This window comes from Engraulis encrasicolus, chromosome 23 (genome assembly GCF_034702125.1).
Source record: "Engraulis encrasicolus isolate BLACKSEA-1 chromosome 23, IST_EnEncr_1.0, whole genome shotgun sequence".
In the NCBI taxonomy this organism is placed as follows: Eukaryota; Metazoa; Chordata; class Actinopteri; order Clupeiformes; family Engraulidae; genus Engraulis; species Engraulis encrasicolus.
In genome coordinates, this window is record NC_085879.1 from 17060041 (window position 1) to 17084397 (window position 24357).

General features: G+C 45.6%; 1 protein-coding gene across 5 annotated transcripts in view; it reads left to right on the top strand.

The window, feature by feature from the left end:
- The window catches only part of dlg3 (discs, large homolog 3 (Drosophila)), a 183162-nt gene that overhangs the window by 148291 nt on the left and 10514 nt on the right, over positions 1-24357 (top strand). For all 5 annotated transcript variants that reach the window (XM_063190633.1, XM_063190634.1, XM_063190635.1 and 2 more), the window contains 4 exons: positions 3138-3294; positions 4888-4990; positions 16200-16314; positions 22065-22241. In XM_063190633.1, the coding sequence (XP_063046703.1) occupies positions 3138-3294; positions 4888-4990; positions 16200-16314; positions 22065-22241 (552 nt within the window). The remainder of the gene's footprint in view (positions 1-3137; positions 3295-4887; positions 4991-16199; positions 16315-22064; positions 22242-24357) is intronic.

Genomic DNA, 24357 nt, shown 5'->3' on the forward strand with positions numbered 1-24357 from the left:
TTCTGTCTGAAAAATGTTAGTCTCTCTCCCTTTCACACACACACACACACACACACACACACACACTCAACTCGCACACGCACATACACACAACACACGTATGTGGTTGAAAGATGTTTACAGTGAACATTTCCTCCTCGATGGTGCTGCTAAGGGCTCAACAGGAGAGGAGATGGGCGCCCCCCATCTGCGCTAGATACTCCATCAGCAGGTACTGTCACGGCAAATCTGAGATTGTAGCACTGTAGTATTGATCAAGTGTGAGATTGTAGCATTGTAGTATTGATCAAATCTGAGATTGTAGCACTGTAGTATTGATCAAGTGTGAGATTGGAGTTTTGTAGTCTAGGATTATAATGTATATTATAATAGTTTTACTTGTAAGGAAATATGAGGAAGTGTAAGAGGAAATGTCAAAGGAAATGTAAAGCGGAGATTCCAAAATAGTGTTCATTTCACTGCTTACCAAGGGCTAGACACACCACAAGCAGGCGCGTCAAATGTGAGATGTATATCCTACTTGTGTAGGATGAATGTTGACTGTTTTACATTGAATGTGAGAAAGAGATTTCAGAAACATCTTCACGTCACCAGTCTTTTGAATTATGTTTCAGCAATTTAATAGACTTAGACTTGGACTGTTTTAGTGTCAATCAACAGCACTCTAGCAGTGCATACACATTCAACGAGATGTTGTTGCATGGCAACTCCATAATATGCCAAAGTGATGGCTTAATGACTGGCTTAGTGATGGCTTCGCTTGGATGTCTGGGACATGGTTTACTTCAATGTGTTTGCTACTGTACTGAAATCAAACACAAGTCGCGAGGATTGTATTTGTCGTGTTAAGTATGTGTTCTTCAGTTACTAGGGAGACGGTCACCATTCTGGTGATTCTGGCCTCCTGTACATGTGGAAGTCATGACGAGACACAGTATTCGTTGGTAAACAGATGATGGTGGTAGTAGTAGTGGCAGCAGCAGCAATGGTAGCAATAGCAGCAGCAGCAGCAGCAGTTGTAGAGGGCTCGAGTAGAATGCTACTTCTTCATTGATACAGCAGGAAACTAAGGTATCATCAAGAAAGAAATTTCAAAGCATGCATTTTTTAAAGACATGTTCCACTATAGGAAAAAAACATGCTTGCAGGGGGCTTTTGCCAGCATCAGCAATCAAGGGCTAACACGTTGGGTGAACTAGCAATCTAGTTGATCTAGAAGTGTGTCAATTCAAACCAGTGAACACCTCTGACTGTGTACATTTACTGTAAGTTCACAATGCTGGCCCATTGGGGGGGCTTGTAAGAACACCAACTGACACTGTGCTGTACATAGTATGATGAGATTGCAAAAATGAGATGGTTTCCTTGGCCACCATCTTGAAATCATGTGCACCAGGAAAACTCCATAATGTGTGCCATGTGTGCCATATTTTCCCGTCAGCCAGCTTCCTCTTCATCCCATGACGTTCAGGCTTATTCAAAACCATTGCAGCTTTTTTCCATCCGACTGATTGTCCATTCGTCTCATGCATTCCCATCCTTTTTGTGTGGTGTGCGGATAAAACTCCCCTTGTCTCGGATGCTCATCGGAAACCATTGCCATGGTTACAGTACTGTACATGGTTGTCATTACTGCATCTAGCCCCCAACCCCAGACCACACCAGCCTGTCTCCTCTCCACTCCCCCAGCCTCAGCCCCTGACTCTGGCTAACTGGAAGCAGAGGCACAAGGACATTGGGGATGAAATCCAAGTGATTAGTGTGAGTGTGGGTAGTGAGGCCATCTAACACGAGCCATCTGTGCCGCTGCACTGAAGGCAACTCCTGTGTTCCGTTCCTTTCCTTTCCCGTGTGTGTGTGTGTTCTCCTGTGTCCGTTTAGCTCTCCTGTTTCAGCACCTTATTCGAACATCAATGCTCAGAGGGAGGGTATTGACGTCCTGTGCTTTGCTGTACTGTGCTGTGTCTGTGGCATAGACTCTCCTCTCCTGGATCTTAGAACACAGCAGCATTCCGGAATAGCACAGCATTCTGGAATGCTCGCCTGACTGCTGATGAGTCACTGCAGCTAAAACAGAACCACAGTGGCATGGCCGCGCATGAGTCTTGGATTAGCTCAGTGTTTGTATATCTGTGTGTGTGTGTGTGTGTGTGTGCGTGCGCGTGTGTGTGTGTTTGTGCGCACGCAGCAAATGTGAAGAAATGCATTGTAAAGCGTAATATTTTCCGTTTTTTGAACATTACAATTATCGTGTTGAGTTTGACCTTGTTTTTCTTCCTTCATCTTTTTCCTCCTTTCGTTTCATCTCCTTTTTTATCACCTGATTGATGCTGCCTGTATGATGGAACTGGAGCCCAAACATGGCGTATCTTTGCAGAAAACTAACCATATGCCTTCTTTATTTTCTTTCTTTTTTCACTCTCTCTTTTCCTCACCTCCACACATATGAAGTCTTCACAGAGGTCTTTCTTCCTCTTGTCGCCTGATTGATGTCAGTCTTGAAGCGGGCTCCTGCCAAGGGGCACCTCACTCCCTTCCGTAGTCAGTAGGTGGAGGTGGTGTGCAATACAGGACATGTGTGTGTGCGTGGGTGCGTGTGTATCTCTCCACCAGTGGATGCTGCACCAAGAACTCTCTCTCTTTTTCTCTCTCTCTCCCCCTCCTTGCCGGCAATTCAGGTGTTATATCCATTCACAACCCCCCACATTACATTACATTACATTACACTTAGCTGACACTTTCATTTAGGCCTATTCAAAGCGACTTACAGTTATTATTTTTCAGGGTATTGGCTACAGTCCCTGGAGCAATGTGGGGTTAGGTGCCTTGCTCAAGGGCACTTCAGCCATGGATGGAGATGTAGGGAGAGGTCAGGGGGGATTCGAACCTGCAACCCCTAGATTGAAAGACCAACTCTCTAACCACTAGGCCACGGCTGCCCCTACATCCGCGTCCTCCTCTCCCTCCTCAACACACAGCTTCCACCTCTGCATACCTCCGCTCCCCACACACCCACCTCCTTTCATCGATATCGCCTCTTCCTCTTTCCTCGTTCCCTTCACCCCGATACCTGACGATGCGGTGGTCCTCTACTGTGATTGACAGCTGTCTGTGTGTCTCTGTGATTTGGTTCGCAGGGAGCCGCGCAAGGTGCTGCTGCATAAGGGCTCCACGGGCCTGGGCTTCAACATCGTGGGCGGAGAGGACGGGGAGGGCATCTTCGTCTCCTTCATCCTGGCCGGAGGACCCGCCGACCTCAGCGGAGAGCTGCGGAGGGGCGACCGCATCCTCTCGGTGAGTGGGCTTGTCTCTGTGGTGGTACTGTGCAGGCAAAGACTTGACAACTCATGATCATTTGTTCTACTTAAATAAAAGATCACAGCAATATTTCTTTAGAGATGGAAACATGTTGATATGATATGACTGCTATGTTTTTTATTAGTCCATAAGTAAGGAGGGCATCCATACTAAGGGAGGCATAGGCAGGCTTATTATGAGGTCTTACATCTTACATCTTTTTATCTTTAGAATAAAAGTTTTATTTGTTCATCAAGTCATAACAAGGTGAAAGGCATGTCTGAATTTGTTTGGCTCCATTCACTGTAGTTTGGAGGAGGGGTCATCTGTTGTATTGTTAATTTAAGCGATGGGAATTGCTTTAACGGTTCACATTAGAAATCAGAGTAAATGGATGGCATAAAAATACATATAAACAGCATGTCAAGATCATAAAGATGTTCATACTCATCTGTTAACACACTGCACATCGCACATTTGTGAATGCGCAGTGTTGTTTTGCATGTGAAATGGTACTGGTGTTCACGTGATCTTTCCCAGTAGGGAGAGCCTGTCCCTTGTGTGTGTGTGTGTGTGTGTGTGTGTGTGTGTGTGTGTGTGTGTGTGTGTGTGTGTGTGTGTGTGTGTGTGTGTGTGTGTGTGTGTGTGTGTGTGTGTGAGTGTATATGAGAGAGAGGGAGAGAGACAGACAGACAGACAGACAGACAGACAGACAGACAGACAAACTGAATTGAGGTTGCTGTGCTGATGGTTCCCAGTAGGATGCTGCTGTCCCTTGTTATTTATTCCCAGGTGCCATGGACACATGGTGAGCACAGCGCTGTTCAGCTGTCTGATCAGATCCGCTCTGCTGATTGTCTCCACACACACAGGAGTCATTACACACATGATGAGCTGAGCTGCCTGTTGTTGTTGCCCTAGATCTCTATGGACACACACACACACACACACACACACACACACACACACACACACACACACACACACACACACACACATAAAGAAACTCACAAACACTGACATGTGTGCGGATACACACACACACACACACACACACACACACACACACACACACACACACACACACACACACACACACACACACATAGACGATGCACACAAACAGCCACAGTGGTGTCATTATGCAGCTGTAATGAGACACCTGTAATCAATGTAGCCTTTTACTACTCTTTCATTACCTGCTTTACCAATTCAAAAGGTGTTTATATCTGTCGGTGAACAGATTATGTTAAATTACACATGGGGACTTTGCACGAATGGCAATGTGGTGTTTAAAACAAACAAAAAACACAGAAGGCAGTCATGGAAATGTTTGACTTGCGCTGAAAAATGGACATAATGCTCTAACATTTTGTGAAAAGTATAGGCTACATACATTATACTTTACGAATTTAAAGAACACGCCTGTGATAAGTTTACTTTTGCAGTGGGCATAGTCTACTGTAGGTAATGGGTGTGTCCGTCTCCGAACCTCTCCTGTGTCCACACAGCTAAATGAATGGAGTGGATCTCGGCTATTGTAGTGCGCTTACTGTAACGGGCGTGTTCGACCCCCTTCTGTGTCCACAGGTGAATGGCGTGAACCTGCGCAACGCCACCCACGAGCAGGCGGCAGCCGCGCTGAAGAGGGCCGGGCAGACCGTCACCATTATCGCTCAGTACAGACCCGAGGGTAGGTCTCGCTTTCTCTGATAAGATTCACTGATCTGCTTCACCAAGCACGTATCTGGCAGTTAACAGTATGGACCAGGCCACGACATCAACATGGCTGTTTCAAATGTTGCTATTATTATGACACAAATAGAAAACAAATGACAGACTGCCACCATTATTATTCAGGACAGACCAGAGGGTATGTCTCACTTTCTCTGATAAGATTCACTGATCTGTCTCACCAAGTATCTAGCAGTTAACAGTGGACTGGACTGCATATGGACTGCAACATGTACATGGCTGTTTCAAATGTTTCTGTTATTATGAGACCAATAGAAAATAAATGGTAGACTGGGCTAATTGCCACCTTAATATCCCAGTAGGCCTACAGATCAGAGGGTAGATCCCACTTTCTCTGATAAAAGCCCTACTTGGTCTCACGGTCTGGATAGTGTTAAATCCTGGGCCTAGACAGTGTCTGTATGTTCTTTTATTGGAGACCAAAGGGCCAGATATGCTGTTTTTTTATTTGTTTGCTTGTTTTGCAGTACGTTTATAGGCTAGTCCAGGGATTCTCAAATTGTGGGCCACTGGTGGGCCCTGAAGGTATTCCAATCATCTAAATCATCCTTGTATACATGTTGCTGTTGACTATTTATTTGAGTTTTATTGTTTATTGGGTCAGAGGTGGGCCCCGAACACTTGCGAAAAGTGCAAGTGGGCCCCAAGTTGGAAAAGGTTGGGAACCCCTAGGCTAGACCACAATGAACAAAAGGCTGTTTTGAATGTTATTTTGACAAAAAAAATGGAGAGCAAATTCTCATATGCCAATGTAGGCCTATTTGTTTGTATTTGTGTATGTGTGAAAAACACTGAAATCATACATTTTAGAAGCATTGAAAAGAAAAGACAATCCAATGTTATGAAATATGTCACTTTCATGCAAGTTACATTGTTGCCTGTTGCTTAGGCCTACTGTCGCTTTAAGATAGGTAGCCAACAGTGCTACCGCCTGCTTTGTCAAGAGTGAACCTAGTGTGTAAATGAGGACACGAATGAAGACGGTCATTGGCTGCCTTGGCGAAACCCAGCTTTAGATTGCCCCCTCCCCTACCTTCTCACCGTAGTTTCCAGGGTCCCTGGAAGGAGTTTGGATGAACAATATCCTTCAACTAACTGCGGATTACCAGCCCCCGAAACTGTGGTCACTGACCCATTGGAGGTGCACAGAACAGAGCCAGAGGGGGAGGGAAGGAGTTGTTAAGATAATCGGTGTTTGAATCGATGGGCTTGCGATTCGAAAAGAAAGGACTGTTCGACTGTATTCAAGTTGTTGGGGGATGGTTTCACCTTTTGCTGACTGACTCCGGTTAGATTTGTTTCGTTCAAAACGTCTCCATCTGTCCCATGGACTGGAACACGCCGCGATACATCAGTCGCCTCCTCGAACTGAAGGACGGTCTGGCGAGGTGCTGCACTTTTCTCATGAAGTAGGAGGAGCTATCCATTGAAAGAGACCGTGAAATATTTTCTGGGCATTTTTAACCAGTGTAAGGAAGACATATTTAACTGTAGCAGGGACAACGGGACTTTTAAGCGCCAGCCACCATAATCGCCATTATGTACCGATAAGTTTTTTAGACCCCGGGTTTTCTTTTACCCCTACCATGTTTCCCCGAGTGGATTGAATAACAAGGATTACCAAGCTACGGACATACTTCGCGCGCGCCTTTCGGTAAGACTGCAAGTTGCTATTCTGAATTTGGAAGACCATTCAGTGTCAAAACTGTACTGCGTCGGTGATTGTAAGTTTTTACACAGGTATTGTGTCGCAAAGCACACAGAAAGTGGTAGCGTTGGCACAAACCTTAGCCCTACTTTGCTAACTTCATTTCACTGTAACTTTGGGTTAATGTTTACTAGACTGCCCGAGCTCTCTCCGGCTGCCTCTTTCACCTTTGAGTGTTCCTTCTTTCCTGTACTTTGGGAATAGGCTCTAGTAGCAACAATGTAATGAATTTGAAAATGGGCAAGACACGATCAAAGCATTTCACCGTGAAGTAAGTGAGTATTCGCAATTCACGGGAATGTGCAATTTGTTTATTGTGGGAACAATACTTACTCTTGGTTTGGTGATACCGCTGAAGTTTCCCCCTCGTTATCGTGGAAAAGAACAAGCCCACATTTCAGGCGCTCACCACACCATGACGAAGCCACCACGCTAGTCGCTTATAAGGGTTCTACGTTTAGTCATTATGTGGCGACGTAATGTTTGCTAGCAACACACACACACAATAATAATGTCATGTCCTTCCTGAAATAGTTTATTATGACACTGATAAAACTGAGCTCTATTATCATTCGTGGCTTGTAGGTTTAGACCCTGTATATTTTTGTAGTTTTGTCAGGATAGATGAAATTCAGTCTACATGGAGATGTCAGCTTCGAGATCCTGTGGAGGTGTTGGCAGCGCAGGTGCCTGCAGTGCAGCGTCAGTCCAGGAAGTGACCATTAGGCTACCTATGAATAATGGCTATATTGTTCAGTGACGCTTCTTCCTTTTCTTGGAGAGCTCGTCCAAACTGTCATCTGATATGGGGTTTTTGTTTTACACTGACCAGTTCTACCAGTAACCCCTCCAAATAGCAGTTTCTTAGGGCTACAGTGAAAGGGTTTATATGGTTTATGGCTTGGATTCACCTCAGGGGCTGTGGTTCACATTCGCCTTGAACTAGGCCTGGCCTATCCTGTCCTATCCTATCCCTGGTGAACATATGCATTGTGGGTGAAGTTTTGAAATGTGCACTTAACCAGATTATCTAACACAAACACGCCCTATGCGTAGGACTGACGCCTATGAAAACAACTAGAGCCTCAACATATAGTCTCTGGTTAGGCTTTTAATGCAAACTATGAAAGGAATGTGACAGTATAGGTTATCTGTTGCAGCATGCTGTCTCACCCGTTTGCCTGGCTGATGCACTTGAATGAAGCAGTTGGTCTACTAGCTTAATCTAAATGGAGGCGGCCGGCGTCTCTCTCACAGGACCTGGTATTTCTGTAGAAAATAGAATCTTGATAATTGAGGCCAGAGCAGCTCCTTGAGATTGTAGCCTAGCCTGGGCACGGGCTTCAGAGCAGAACACATCTCTATAGCCAGAATATATTTTATTCATTAAGAGTGACCATTTTAATGTCCGTTTGTAGAGGGGATGCATATTTTGACTCGAGGCATTTTGCCAGTGTTTGGGCATGTTTACATACATGCAGGGTGCCATACAGCATACATGGTTGCGTGACGTCAGTCGTGCTTGTGCAATATGCTTGGAATGAGCTGAACTGAGTAAAACCTTTCTTGGTATTGCCATGTTTCCCTCTCAACGCTGCAGCCAAATGTCATGGAAAGTGTTCCCCTTTCCCATGTTAAAAAAAAGAGTTCTGTTGTAGGCAACTAGACTTTGTTTAGTTGCTTGCCAATGTTTTCTCTGTTTCTCTGACAGACCGAATCAGTTCTAATTCTGATGTGATAGTCAGCAGGTTTTCTCTACTCATTAATACCCATGTGCACGTTTTGGGCCCTATGCCCTAAATCCAATCCTCATTAGGTTTGATTTAAGTGACCGTAGTACTGTAGTAGTAGTAGTAGCAACAGCAGCAGCAGCAGCAGCGGTCTAAAGCATTGCCCCTACGCTCAGTCTCCTGGCACAGACTGCGTGCGTGCATGTGTGTGTGTTTAGTGGGGCAGAGAAAGCACTCTGGAGGGAGAGTCAGAGGGAGAGGGAGGCCTACTGCCCTGGAGAACTGAAGCTGAAAGTGGGGCTCAGCCCAGCCCAGCATAGTACAGTACAGTACAGCACAGCTCGGCTCAGCAGTTGGCTCCCGTTTGCGTGCCTGGGCATGGTGCCCACGCCTCCACTAGGGGACCAGGGCCTGCCTGCCTGCCTGTCCTCCTGTCTGCTTGATGCCATCAAACATGGCCACATAATTAAAGCCTAATATGTGTTGCCGAATAGTCTAGGCTTTGATGCATGCGATTTCTCCTGATTAACCAGGAATTCATTGAAAAGACACACAAAACCACTGTCACCATAGAAGAACACACTGAGTGCTCTGTACATTTCCAAATGTATTAGTGCCTTCAACTCCACCAAGGATTCAGGGTCTGCCTACCTATCCACTTGACTGACCAATCAAAGAGCATCTAATTGAAGCTCTAATCATGTGTTGCTTAGTAAGCTAGGCCTACATGAAGTTTTTTTCATCTGATTGTTAATAAGGAAAGCCTGATTTTCCAAACTAATAACACATATGTAAATCCGCTGTCACCACAAAGTGCTCTGTACATTTCCAATTGTTATGGTGCGCATGACTTCGCCAAGGGAGCAGGTCCATTATCTCTGCCTGCCTGTCTGACTGCCCACACTATCAAACACAGGCACCTACTTTAATGTGCTGAGTAGTCTAGGACAACATGCATGGGGTTTCTCCAATGATCTCAGGAATTCCTGAACCTGAATATAGACATGCACAGTATAATTCCCTTGTTGTCATAGAAAACACACAACACGCTGTGTATGCTCTCCTGCGTTTTTGGCCTTTGCCAATCACAGTGCATCAAACATGGGGTAGTTGGCCGCAATTGCTGCCTACTGTGCTCTGAGTAGCTTACACGCTAAACACAGCAACTCTCTAGAGATTCAGGGACAAGCTGGATGATGGTATTGTGTTACTTGTCACAGTTTTCATTGAGGGTTTTTTTTTTGCTCACATGGCATTAAATGACAGTTAACAGACCACAGTCCAGAGTGACAAACAGGAAGGACACAAACAAGCCACAGACATGTTGGGCTACGGTCAGACACTGCTCACAGCACCTACTTTGTGAGATTGGAGATGCTGCAAGACAATATATTGTTATTTTTTTGTCAGACAGATCCCCTTCTGACAAGGTAGTCTTTTTTGTGGTGTTGGCGAGCGTTGTAGACAGAAAAAAAACATTCTGTTGCACATTCCACATTAGTTGCCGGCCCTGACTTTTTTGTTATTGCATGGGATGTGGAAACGCTTAATATCTGTGGCTGCTGAAACGGAGGTCTTCATCCTGCACAGCCCAGACTCAGTCTGACCGTAAACTCCTATATGGGGGGAAGCAGACAGCCATCAAATGAGCTTAAAGGCGGTTGCTAGCTCAGTCAGTAGCGTACAGTATCTAGGCTACTACGTGACATTGCTGTCAGCTGACACTTTTCTCCAAAGGGACTGTTGCAGGGGTTTTACAGGGTATTGGTTTAAGCAAGACGCCTAACCGCACACTGGTCAAGGGACTGTAAGTTAAGGGCACTTCAGCCGTGGACGGAGGTGTTGAATCTTCATGCACCAACACTCCATTTATTACACTGTTATTGTGAAGATTTGACCAGCAGATCCATGAAGACTTACGTTGACCAGGTCTCGCCATCCTCTGGAACTGTCTGTCCGTCCAACTGTACACCTGTCCATCTGCCTGCCTACCTACCTGCCTGTCTGTCTGGCTGTTAGCATTTCTCCTTTCCTCATTGTCTCTTTCTCTCTAGTTCATCTGAACCTCATTAGGGTCTGTCTGTCTGAGGTGAGGCCGTGAGTCAGAGAGTGAGATGTGCTCAATGCCAACTAGGAAAGCAACTTGAATGCATCAAAAGAACTATATGAAGGAGCCCAAACTATTCTTCTGTATCATTAGACTGATAGCATGCCCAAGACCGAACACATTCAGCCAACAGCTCTCCTCAGCAGCTACTGTACGTTGGCCTTCCTACGTGAATAAACCTAATGACCGTACATCTATATACAGTAAGCAGTCATCGGAGCAGACAGATGATGTATGGTTCCGGAAGGGGTACAGTTGGACCAGTGAGGGGCTCCCCGTGCCACCAGGAGTACACTCCATGGCTCCTATTACAGCTGGCCTGACCTTAACACCATGCACTCTCATACTCATACTCATAGGCATGGCAGCCCACCAGCACATCAAATGTCAACCTCCCAACCGTGACTGACTGGAAGGTTTGTGTTTGTGTTAGGGGTGGGCGGTAACCGCGGTATAATATCGTGTGCGGTATTTTTTCATCAATGATAGAGATTTTGTCTCATACCGTCTACCGCAATAGCGCATTGCGTCCTGTAGATGTAGAGTTATAGTTATAGATTAAGTAAAAAAATATGTTTTCAAATGATTTGAATTCCCACATAGAAGATAAAACAATGTCTGACCAGTCATTTCCAAAAAATAAAATGCAAAAAAATTGTGTTTTGGTCATTTTGCCACAAAACACTTAATTTTAACATTTTATACACAAATGTACAATACCGTGATATATACCGTGATATATACCGTGGCTAAAATTATACCGAGGTATACATTTTTGGCCATACCGCCCACCCCTAGTTTGTGTGCACATGCCTGTGTGTGTGCGCGCGTGTGTGGGTGTTGTGTGTATTTGTGAGTTTCTTTTTTGGACCCTGTACAGTCCGCTACAGTGAGAAGAGCATACTGTCCATAACCCCGCCTAACCTCTTGTCTTGCCAGCTCTCTTGTTACACACACACACACACACACACACACACACACACACACGGATGCCTGTGTGCTTACATAATTACATTGCAAACGGAGAGGGGTAAGCTAGCTGGCAGGCCGCTCTATGCTTTCTGCACTCCCACTCGCCCACCTCTGGCTAGAACAAACGCCCCGCTCTACTGTCATGAGGACAAGCAGTACTGGGGGGTACGTGCGGGATGGAGAGTCTTAGCTGACCTCATCGCCAGAATCATATTTCAATCTCAGACATTATCTACACATTCGCCAGTCACAACGTACCTTTTACATATCATTTCCCCCCACATGCTCCTCCATATATCTTTGCACATGCACAACTATGAAAACATTAAATTTGGAGCTGGCTCACATTTTCCCAATCACATATTGTTCTGGCAAATGAATGCGTGATTATGAGAGGGAAACACTGGTCAAAAAAAGGCAGGACGCCAAGGCACTCTTCTTATAGATAGATAAAAGATAAAATATCTTATTATAAAAGGCTAGTTCATGTTTGAACTTAAATAATTAAAAATACTGCCACTGCCAACATGTTTCGGCCCGCTACAGGGCCTTCATCAGGGCACAAGGTGAAAGGGAAAAACTGGTATTGGCCTTCATCTATTACTGTGATTCCCAATCAGGGGTATGTGTGTACCACACACTACAGGGGGCTCTTGGAGGAAAAATGTAATAACAACAAATGTATGTAGCATGTAGCATTGGCTGGTGAGTAGAGACGAGTTCTAGTTTGTCACAGCCACCCATTGACTATCCATTGTCTGCGGTGGTGAAATTGTGTGCGGGAGTTGGAATTGTGTCTGAAGCGAAAGTGCTCCGCAGTACTGTCATAACCAATGTGCGGAGGCCCTTAGAGAGGGTATTCAAGATCAAAAAAAGTTTGAAAAACACTGATTATGTCCTTCCCTCCTTCCACGAGACTAGATGAGGCCTTGGCAGCATCCATCATTCAGTATTTCATCAAAAAGAATAGAATCCAAAAAAGCTCAGTGCTGTTGCCCTCATAGCAGAGCTGGCTCTTGTCTGGTCCGGCATCTCCGATTGCATCACAAAGGAAGCGTTGGCAACAGTCGTCCGGGCCTGGCCAATCGTAGCCCTCCCCAGGCAGCCATCTGTGCCCTTGGCCGTGTGGTGCGGTGGGAGCGCTGCGTTCCCCAGGGGGACACTCTGGCCAGCGGCCTGGGCTTCCTGCTCTCGTGTCTGCCCATTACAGGAGGAAATTACACTGGCAAATCACCACTGTGTGTGTGTGTATTCGTGTGTGTGTGCGTGTGTGGCGATTACAGCAAATACTTGTGTGTCTGTGTGCGTGGTTGTGTATGTGTGTCTGTGTGCGTGGTTGTGTGTGTGTTTTGGGTAGAGATTTACCCCCAGTTTCCTGCCAGTGCAAGTCAGCGTTGTCAGTATATCTGCACTCTCACTGACCGAATACCCAAATTATCTCATGTATTTTGGGCTTCTTATTGGTAAACCATAGTGTTGTCACGTCACAATAATCACTGCCCCTCTGTACACATGTGAACGTGTTCCCTTTGTGTACTGACAGACGCATAGCCTGCCCTTTCACTGTGCTAGTCACATATGGAAGTGTTCGGAATGTATAGTGGCAGAGTCTGTCTTGTCTTGTGCTTTTGTATAGAACTATGGGTTTGAAACACTCAAACTGTAACTTTAGGCTATTTAGTGCTCCTACACTAGTCACATGTGATGTGTGTGTGTGCGTGTGTCTGTGTGTGTATGTGTGTGAAGTTTGGCCAGAGGATTATCCTCAGCTTTTCTTTCCCGTGTTGTCGAGTGGTTGCTGGAAGGGCTGGGGCGTTACCGTGGCGACAGGCAGGCAGGCGAGTAGGCAGCTAGGCAGGCAGGCAGTGTCTGGTTGCCTCACCTTGCCGCTGCGTGTCATTTTTGGTTAACCCTTCAGATGCCGGAGCGGAAGGGGGTTGGGGTTGGATCGGGGTGAGTGACGGGGTGGCTGGTGTGGATTTGCCAGCTGGCTGCTGGCTGGAGTGCAGTTTCTGTTTGCTCTGATGAGTTTCGACTGGTGGAGTGGAGTGGAGTGGTGAACGCCATTCATTCATTTTGTTTGGGGGGGTAGGGTGGTTAGTTGGATGTGAATGGAGGGACTGTTGCAGTTTCTGTTGTAAAAGGAAGGGAAACAATAAAATAAATGAATGAAGTAGCACAGTGTGCATACCGGAGCATTGCAAATAGCCATGTTCAGCGCTGAAGGTCTTGGCTTTTGTTATATATATAGAAAAAACGAACCACATTTTTCTTCCAACAAGTTTCTGTAATCCTGTAATGAGAACACAACTGATCAAACAGGTAGATCACCTAATTAGTGAAATCACCTGTGTTAAGTGCATACATGCACTTTCTGAAGATGTTCTCCAGCTCTACCTGTACTCTACTGTCGCTTCAGTGATCAGAAATGTCCCCTTTACTGTTTTGTATTGCGATATCTGCACAAGAAAGGTGGCTTGTGTGAGATCATGAATATTTGGGCATCTAGCCTTTTATGATTTTGGCTAGACATGTCACGCACACTTGGTTTGACTTTGACCTGACATGTGCACTCAAAGCTGCCTTTTATATTGGCTCTAAGTAACACACGTAAGAACTCCTCTCTATAGCCCGTGGACACAGTTGTTTACACCGGTTGCCCACCCACTTGAAACAACAAGTCTGCCCTCGTGATCACGTGACTGAATCCCTGCTATTGCTAGGCCCATAGAGCTCTCTTCCCCCCCCTACCTGCAGGAGACTGTTATGTTGTTATGCTGCCTGGCACTGACATGCAAGCCTGGGCACACCACAAACTGATGATGTCAAGGGCAGATTTAATTATGAGGCACTGGGCTGGCTCATACATCACTGTCCTCTCTCACCACATGACCACATGGTTTCTGCTGTGAAATGAGGGCCTGGGCTTTATTCATCATCATGATTGGAGGTCTATTGTTTACATGTATGACGGGGGCGACAATGGGGTCAGTTGTCCCAGGCCCAGGACGAGAGGGGGACCCAAATTGGGTTCTCTTTACATTGTATTCAGGGAGAGGGTGCACCTTTCAGATGACTTTGTACTTGAGCCTGGTCAAAGTTGTCAGCAGCCTTGCGTGTCATTCTTTCCCCCCCTGGAATTCCTGATTTTCCAACCTAAATGTGAAGAGTGAAGTGGTTTCAAACCACTGTCTGTCACCATAGTAAACTCCAACACACAAGGCTATCTGTAGTATATTTTCCTGCCTCTTTTCGTCCTATGCCAATCAATCAGACGAGGGGGAGAAGAAGCCAGACTTTCATCTTCAAGACTGGCATGGTGCGTTCAGTTCAACTCAATTAATCTGTGTAATGAATAGTGGAGCCCATGTTGTATCAGTGGGGCAGATAGGGGAGTAATTTCCATCTGGTCCCTCGCTCGTTAATCAGCCGGCAACGAGCTGCAGCCATGAGTCTTACCTACCCCATCCTCTATCCTCTCTCTCTCTCTCCCTCTCTCCCCCATCCTCTATCCTCTCTCTCTCTCTCCCTCTCTCCCCCATCCTCTATCCTCTCTCTCTCTCTCCCCCATCCTCTCTCCTCTCTCTCTCAACTCTCAGCTATGGCCCTCGCTGCTCTGCCTCTGTCTCATCCTTTCTCTTGCTGCTGGTCACTGCACCAGTTAACCACCCCCCCCCCTGTCTCTATCTCTCACCCATTAGGAGTTCTGCCATCTGTCTCTGTTGCTGTATCTGCCTTTTTCTCCAGCTGTTTTCAGCTCAGTGTTGCAGCTGGTTTCTGCTCCAGTAGTTGCCTACCCTTTTCGCTCAACACTGAGCTATGACCCCGACCCCCCCGTCCTCCCCGCTGAGCTGCTCTCAGCCAGGTGTTGGAGCTGGTTCCTGGCTGCACCAGTTTGCCAATCCCCTCTGTCTGTTGTCAGCCCCCCTGTTGTAGCCGAGCCTTAACTACCCTTTCCTGTGTCCTGGAGCTCCGTACCTTGCCCCCCCCTCTGTCTCTGGGACCGCTAGCCGAGGGGTTTGCAGCCACTGGTCACCTATCCTCATGCCCAATATGGTCACCTACCCTCTTGCCTCTGTCTGTTTGTCTTTACCTGTTTTTCAGCCTGTGTGCTTAGGTGTTGGAGCAGACCCATCCACCATTTACGTACTTACGCTCTATCTCAACGCTGTTCCCTAGACCAATGAATTCAGTGTGGACCTCTGACTCTATCCCAGACCAAGAACCGTGCCGTTTCTCACATCTCACATCATGTCCATATCGAAATTCAGTTTTCAGGAAGTGAAATTTTGATTTCAACTGTCCTCCCAGTAAAACGTGAATCTCTAGCTCTGTCTCTCTTAGTCTGTTTCAGCTTCCCTCGCGATGTTTGCGCTGTATATGGGTTCACAGTGTTTGTAAACACAATGTTGTGAGGAGGGGCAAGACACTGGCAGCCAACCATGTGAGCTAATTTTTTGACCGACAGCGGTTTCCAACAATCAGAGGTTGAGTTGTGCGCAGCTAGTTTCGTGCAGTCAGGAGAAAACAAACATTTAGAACCCATGTATAGAAAAGTGGGTAATCTTAGTCTTGCCTTGTCAGTTGCGTCTTTTCTAAACGTGTGTGTGTGTGTGTATGTGTTCTGCAGAGTACAGCCGCTTCGAGTCCAAGATCCACGACCTGCGGGAGCAGATGATGAACAGCAGCATGAGCTCCGGCTCGGGCTCCCTGCGCACCAGCGAGAAGAGATCCCTCTACGTCAGGTACACACACACACACACACACACACACACACACACACACACACATATACACACACACACACAAGCAAGAAGAGATCCCTCTACGTCAGGTACACACACAGACACACACACCAGTGAGGAGAGTTCCCCTCATGTCAGACACACACACACACCAGTGAGAAGAGATCCCTCTACGTCAGGTACACACACGCACACACACACACACACACTACAGCGAGAAGAGGTCCCCCTTCGTCAGTCACACAGACATGGAGAGCACCAAGAAGGGGTACCTCTTCGTCATGTGTGCACACACACACACACACACACACACCAGCAAGAACGCACACACATGCAGATAGCAGAGGGTTCCTCTACCTATGATACATGGGGGCACACTTGCAAACACACGCATTGTCAAATGCTCTCATTCGTTTAGACAGTCATGCACACCTACACAGGTTTTGACTCACAGAGGAAATTCTTAAGTAAACTGAGAAACTTGCCTGTCAGTCCGGATTCGAATGGAATTCTATGGTATGTGTGCAAGGGACACGTCTACTGTATTTTCATAAGCAACAATGAATGACAGCCCATTGTCTTTTCCATGTGAAAAGTGAATGTAGTATACTGTATATGCATATCAAAAGGAATTCATTCATGTTTGTCCTTGACCTGTCACCTAGTGTATTTTAATGCCGCAAATCTCCAGTACTACACAACACTATACAATCTAGTTGGTTTACTATTGTTATAGTATGATAAGTTGTGTGTGTTCGTGTCCGTGCTTGTGTTTGTTCAAGATGATGCAAAAATAACTTAATCAGTCCTGACTGTGCTCGATAGCTCTGGTGGTGAAACTGTGAGTTTTAGTATGTGTCAGCTGCTACATTATCTCTGTCTCGTTTCCCTGTATTCATGACTACGCTGTCACGCCTGCCCTGGACTCTGACCCAGGAAGCTCACTGGCAGAAAACGACTGCGGTGGTTTTCACAGACTCAGCCTTCCTGCAGCAGGAAAGGCCCTCATTTTAACCGCAGGGTCATGGGCAATGTTTTTTTTTATTTTTTCATCATTATACCACATAGATTTATTTCCGTTCTCTCCAGTAAGCTTTTGAATATGGACCTGTCAAGCAAAGCTGGAAAAAAAGGTTAAACTTGGGGCAGACAGTGCAGAGATAATGGGGGAACTCCTTTCAGATCTCTCTAAAAAAAAATCCTCCTCAGTGCTTTTCCAAAATGCTAATGGTAAATGTGTTGCATTTTATATAGCGCACGTCTACTCAGCAGATTACCGAAAATCCTCCTCCCCTTCTTTTTTTTTAAATCAGCGTAATTCCTAAAAATTCGCCCTTCACTCCCACACATGCACAGTGTTGGCGGAAGACAGCGTGCTATTCACCATGCCAGACAGACAGGCAGCACATCGGGAGCAGTGTGGGGCTCGGCTCGCTGTCTTGCTCAAGGACACGTCGCCCTAGTCAGTCAGAGCTGGAATCCAACCAGAGGGCCCTTCACTCACTTGCCAAGTTTGTTTACTTCTAGAGGGAATGTTGTATGTTTGTGTGAGCGCGCGGCTCACACACTTTTCACTGTAGTGCACCTTTTGGTGTTACAGCAATAGAAATTCACAAACAGCCAAATGCTGGTCACCTATGAAAGGAGCTGCTAACTTTGTTGATCCAATTGATTGAATGTAATAATACTTCACACCAGTCAATAAGTTATTTGCTTGTGGCTTGTACATGTTCTCATAATGCACTATTGGCAGAGAGAATACAGGAAGTGTAGAATATAAAATGTTTTTGCTATTATTCGTGTGTCAGAGGATGAGTCGCTCAGGTTGACTAAGTAGAACAGAACCAGGTTGACTTGTTTACAGAATGGAACCTTATTGACTAAATTGATTGGAATCGAGCTTAAATTTTTCCATTTTCACGTGCTGTGTACGTGTGTTGTGTGCTGTGCGTGTGTGTGTTGCTGTGCTGAAAGGCATACTTCAGTAACAGCCAAACAGAACTACAAGGCTACTCCTCACCTGGAGGATTGTGACCACCATTCCAGACAAATGGCATGCACATTCTCACACACCCTTCACTCCCATAGCCCTCATACCTGTTCTCTGCATCATGTATGATGCACACTAACGCCGAGAACATATGCAGGCGCAATGAGTGAGCGGAGAGCGGCGAAATTCAGTGTTCCATTCGGACAGGAGTCATCAGGTCGTCGCAGCGAATCAAAAAGAATTTAACATTTATGTTGTCTATTTGATTGGCCAAGGCGGGTGAAATTTGCATAATATACGCCTCATTTGCATAATATTAAATATTTTCGCTACCGTTTTGCTCGTGGTCGCTTGCCTTTGCCTCCCTCATGGGAGTGAATGGCAACGATCCCTTTGCTTGGCCAAATTCGCGTGCATGTGTCCCCATCGTAAGTTCACAACACCAAAGTTGTTTTAGGGAAGTTCTTTTATTCAGTGGTCATGTTGGTTGGTGGGGTCTTCAGGCATCTGTTTGGTGTTAGTAAGAACATACCCTCTCAATATGAATGAGGAAGCACGAGTCATGGACAAATAGAGTTTGGTAACATTACAATATATACAACACAAAACGACGGCATGGTTTGTGAAACTGCGTCTAGACTGGAAATATGCCTTTTTTGACTTGTGAATCTCTTCTCTCCCCAGAGGGTGCATAACAACATCACTATTAGTCTTACATTTTTGAGTGGGCAGCTGTAGTATGTCGGCCTTATGTGCAGTTTCTTCAGTGTTCATGACCGTGCTATTGGCCATGGATCACAGGGCATGACTCCTCACGTCACACAGTGCTCACAAATCAAAACTTCAACTCCAACCTGCATTTCACCCTCTTCACTCACATGAGCAGGGGGCAGGCTGTACAGTAACTAACCCAGCCAATGCCTCCTCATGCCTCATTCATGGCAATCACATGAGCCCTGTGCTGGGCTGGACTGCATGTCAAATCCCACTCTGCTGCCCCAGAAAATGGACGTGTGTGTGTGTGTGTGTGTGCTTGTGTGTGTGTGTGTGCTTGTGCGTGTGTGCTTGTGTGTGTGTGTGCGTGAGTTTGAAGGAGCCTACCATACATTAACTGGTAGGCATGTGTATTTGTGCTAGTGTAACTAATGCAGCATACCATACATGAATTGACCCATGCTAGGCCTTCATGCCTGCATCATTTCAGTCACATGCACCCAGCTCTGCTTTGCTTCGCTCTGCTGTACATTAAAGCCTACACGTCTGCTTCTCCCACAGAAGAGCAGAGCAGCACAGCCACAGCCCAGGCCATAATAAGTCGTGGCCACCAGTAAGAAAGCTAATCCTCCCTCGTGATAATACCCTCTAATGAGCACTCTGGCCCTAAGCTGAGCCCAAAGCCCCCCCTTCACCCTCACCCTCACCCTCAGCTCTGGCCGTGAGGAAGCAGCCAGCCATGGCAGTTACACTGCGCGGCTACGCTACTCAACCCTGTCGTGCCAGACCCTTCTTTAACCCTTAATGGTCATGCTACTATCCAAAATTGTAATATTTAGGCCGAACTGTCGTTTTGGTTCAGCATACTGTGCACACAAAACAAAACATTGGCCTGCATTTCACCCATTACTCAGTGTGAGAAGTCTGCAGCCTGTGTGCCTGTCTACGCTACTGTGCCCTATCCTGTCAAGCCTTCCTTTAACTAGGGGTCGACCGATACAGGTTTTTTTTAATGGCCGATGCGATACTGATTTTTTTTCCCCCATCACCCTTGGCCGATACCCGATTTCCGAAACCCGATATTTGGGGCCGATATGGGTTTAAAAAAAAGGTTAAAAAATGACATCTATTCCAGGTCTCAAGTTAAAAATAAACATTCCTGTAACATTATCAAATTGAGGTAGAACTTGTAACATTTAAACACCCACTCTAACAATCAAGCAATGTCTAACAATCAACTAATAAAAAAATAAAGTGTCTTGGTGCTTTTTAAAAAACCCTTAATGACATAAAATAATAAATATTGCGTATCGGCAAAAACCACATGCGTATCGGCCGATACCGATACACTTAAATATGCAAATATCGGCCCGATACCGATATATATATCGGCCTATCCTTACCTTTAACCCTTAAATGGGCATGCTTCCCAAAATCGATACAAAAAAATGCACAAAATGCTGTGTGTTTGAAGCAAACCAAAAAAAAAAATTTGTCACGGAAAAGTGGAAGTGTAGTTTTCAAATATGTAGTTGGTATTATGTCGTTATTTATTATTATTATCGATAGCAAATTTGTAAGGAGACTAAAAGGAAATCCAAGACCTTTTATACACTCAAGCAATGAAACGAGGAATAATGCATTGCAATGGATTAGGTTTTTTTTTGTGCAATACATGTATATGTTAATTTACACCTAGTTTATATATCAGCCACGCTATGCTACACTAGACTTACTATCTGTCCTGTCCTTCCCTGAGCAAGGCATGGTATAGCTTTAGGCAGATGTGGGCGGGTGGAATACATACTTGTACCTACTTACTTGCATACCTGTGAGCGTAGGTGTTTGTCTGTGTGCTTGTTTTTTTGTTTATGGGAGGGGGGCACATTCTGCCAAGTGAGTTTGTTTGTTTGTCAGTTGGACAAGATACAAAGCACAAGGGTCTGTTGGCCTCAGCCTCAGCCGTAGTGTTGGCTCTAGAAAAAGAGGCAGGGGATTTGTCTCATGACTGGAGCTATGGTCAGTGCTTTGGAGAGCTGGACACGAGGGAGCCAGTGAAACATCAAAGCTACAAATATCTCTCTCGCTCCTCCTCTCTCTCTCTCTCTCTCTCTCTCTCTCTCTCTCTCTCTCTCTCTCTTTCTCTCTCTCTCTCTCTCTCTCTCTCTCTCTCTCTCTCTCAGCTGGGGAATGTGAACCAGTGGAGCAGGTCTTGCTGCTTCCCTTTGGGTCTTACCTGTCTGACAGGGCAGAGCAGACCGGTAGTCTGTGTGTGTCAGTTGTCTGTGTGTGCATTTTCAAGGGGGATGGGGTGGGAGTGAGGGGGGGTGCCTGACTTTCAGCTGTCAACTCGTAAAAGGGGCTGATCCCTTTGTCCTAGTGTTTCAAAGCAGGCAAACCTGGTTGACTGGATATCAACAGGTTGGATCATCGCTTGTTATTGTGTATCAATTGTATCCATCGATTTTATGGATATTGTCTGTCTGGACATATGTAGCTCCTTTTTGGCTTGTAATTCCTTGTAGTTATGTTGCAATTACCCAATGCTCACGTTATCGTTCAAAAAACAAAAAGAATTTGTAGTGCTTCAGAGTGTTTAACTTAGCTTTCCTCCGTGGTACTCATCAGTGTAGGGACTCCAAAGTTTGTTTTAGGCAAGGAAATCGGAGGCATTCAAGATAACAATTTTTTCATATTCTTTACGCAACAAAAAAGCAACAATAGTCTGACCAACACAATAATCTCTGGGATTTTGCCATTCAAACGTTGACCGTTATGTTTGTAGATAAGGCCAACATTACTAATTTCCTTCACTTGTCTGCCCTTCTAAAATGTATTATCTTCATTATGTAGTCTTGTTAAATCAGCTGATTATAAAGCACATCACACATCACCAGTGTGACCCTCTCAGGGAGACTAAAGTTCCACTGTCAAAACACGTCAGCTAAATGGAAATACTAATGGAGGACAACAAAAGAAAACGAATGACTTGTGTTCTCTCTCTCTCTCTCTCTCTCTCTCTCCTTCTCTCTGTCTCTGTGTGCAGGGCTCTGTTCGATTACGACCGCACCAGGGACAGCTGCCTGCCCAGCCAGGGCCTGAGCTTCTCGTATGGGGACATCCTGCATGTCATCAACGCCTCCGATGACGAGTGGTGGCAGGCGCGCCTCGTCACGCCCCACGGGGAGAGCGAACAGATCGGGGTCATCCCCAGCAAGAAGAGGTACACACACACAGAGACGCAGAACTCCACCCAAGGACCATACACTCACCTACACGCTCACACACCAACACTCTTATACACAGTTATGTTGCCTCGTCACGCCCCACGGGGAGAGCGAGCAGATCGGGGTCATCCCCAGTAAGAAGAGGTACACACACACACACACGTACACAGAACTCCACCCAAGGACCATACACTCACCTTCACTCCGTTAACTGCGCGGCTCACTGCATCACGACGCAGGGACGCTGATCTCGAGGCATAAACCACCCTTAAAGGACCATACACACTCAACTAGTACAAAGTCAGGCACATAGCCAAACTTGTGTGTTTGCGCACACACAGTCCCTCATCATGCCCTACCGGGAGAGTGAGCAGATTGGGATTCCCTGCAAAAAGAGGTCCGAATACAAAACTTTGCCACAGGACTTCAATACACTTATACACATTCACACACCAGCAAGAAGAAATGTGATGCATAAACAAGCCTTCCAGAGGACCTCACGCATTAGGGCACACTCATTCATACTCTAGCACACACTATATAAATCAAGCTATGGCTGGAGAGTAAGCAGATCTCAGAGCAGAGGTACACACACGGGACACACTCTTCCACATTCATACACACACACACACACACACATGCATACAAACTCACAAAATCTTAATGCATGCCCTCACACCACAGGGAGAGTGAGCAGATTGTGGTCATCCCCAGCACGAATACTTACACAGGCATGGTATTGCTTAATCAAGTCGGCCATTGGACCATTCACACTCCCACACACTCTCTCCCACGCTATCATTCACTCGCACACAGTGCACACACACACACATTTTCTCTGTTGGATGACTGACATGTCACATATCAATCAACAGAGCACCCAGTACCAGCAGCGTTGTTGTTTCGTGTTGATGGGGTTTGTTTTGTGTGGATGGCTGTTGAACATGTTTTGTCCCTGTGACTCTTGTCATGACTATGCATGTCATCAGATCTAGTTTTGGTCAGAGTACGCCACATGACGAGAGTTTTTCAGAAGGATTTGTCCTTCCTCACGGACTAGAGATAATGAAACCTCACTGTTTAGTTTAACCACATGATTCATCCGTAAATGATCCATGTCTTTTTTGTTTGTTTGCAATCACCTGCAGTAAAGATGTGTTAGCCAACATTTTTTTTAAGATGTGTTTATTGATTTTTCACTTTAGAAAAAAAAAACATTACCTAAAACACAACCACAACGGCTCAGTTACACACACACAAATAATCATTATGAGAAGCGTTTATACAGAGCGATGTTCAATGATCTCTATCAAATCCCTTTAACAAAATATCAGATACACTAGGTTCTAAGTAATTCAAATATGGTTCCCAGGTCCTAAGGAATAGTCTAGAATTTGAATGTAATACACAGGTTAGGTATTCCAGGGGTATCATACCATGCAGTATATCATGCCAGCCCTTAATAGTAGGGACTTTGTCACTGATCCATTGTAGTAAGATATTTTTCCTGGCTGCGAATGTCAGAATACAATAAAGTCTCTGGTTCTTCACCAGTAGGCCTGGGAGACCCAGAATAAGAGATGTTGGGTCCATGTCCAGTCTCCTATCCAGTATCTTTTCCATTTCTGTTATAATATTACCCCTATATCAATTTGTGACATGTCCATAGGCAATGTGTTAACCCATTGACGCCGGATGTTGCGTTACGCAACATTGGCCCTGATGCCGGTTGTTGCGTTACGCAACATTATTGATTTGTCAATATTTTCAAGACGCTTGGGCGATGCAATCCATAATGTTTTGTTCAAATACACAAGAGGTGGGTGTTCTCGATTTTTTAAAGATCATGTGGCAAAAAAAAGTTTGATTTGTCGACAAAAATGTCAAACGAAATCAACCATGCTCGCTTCTGCAGACGTGGATTGTTTAGTCATTTCACACAGGTAAAAAAAAAAAAAAAGGCTGTGGTTCGCGAGACATGCTGTTACAGCGAACGTGACGTTCAGTTGAAAGGTAATGAACAGATTTCGATCGAGGAAAGGAAATATGATTGAAGACCCTTTAGATAGAGAGCAGGAGTGTGATTTGCCGCGGCCGCATGAAGAGGTGGGC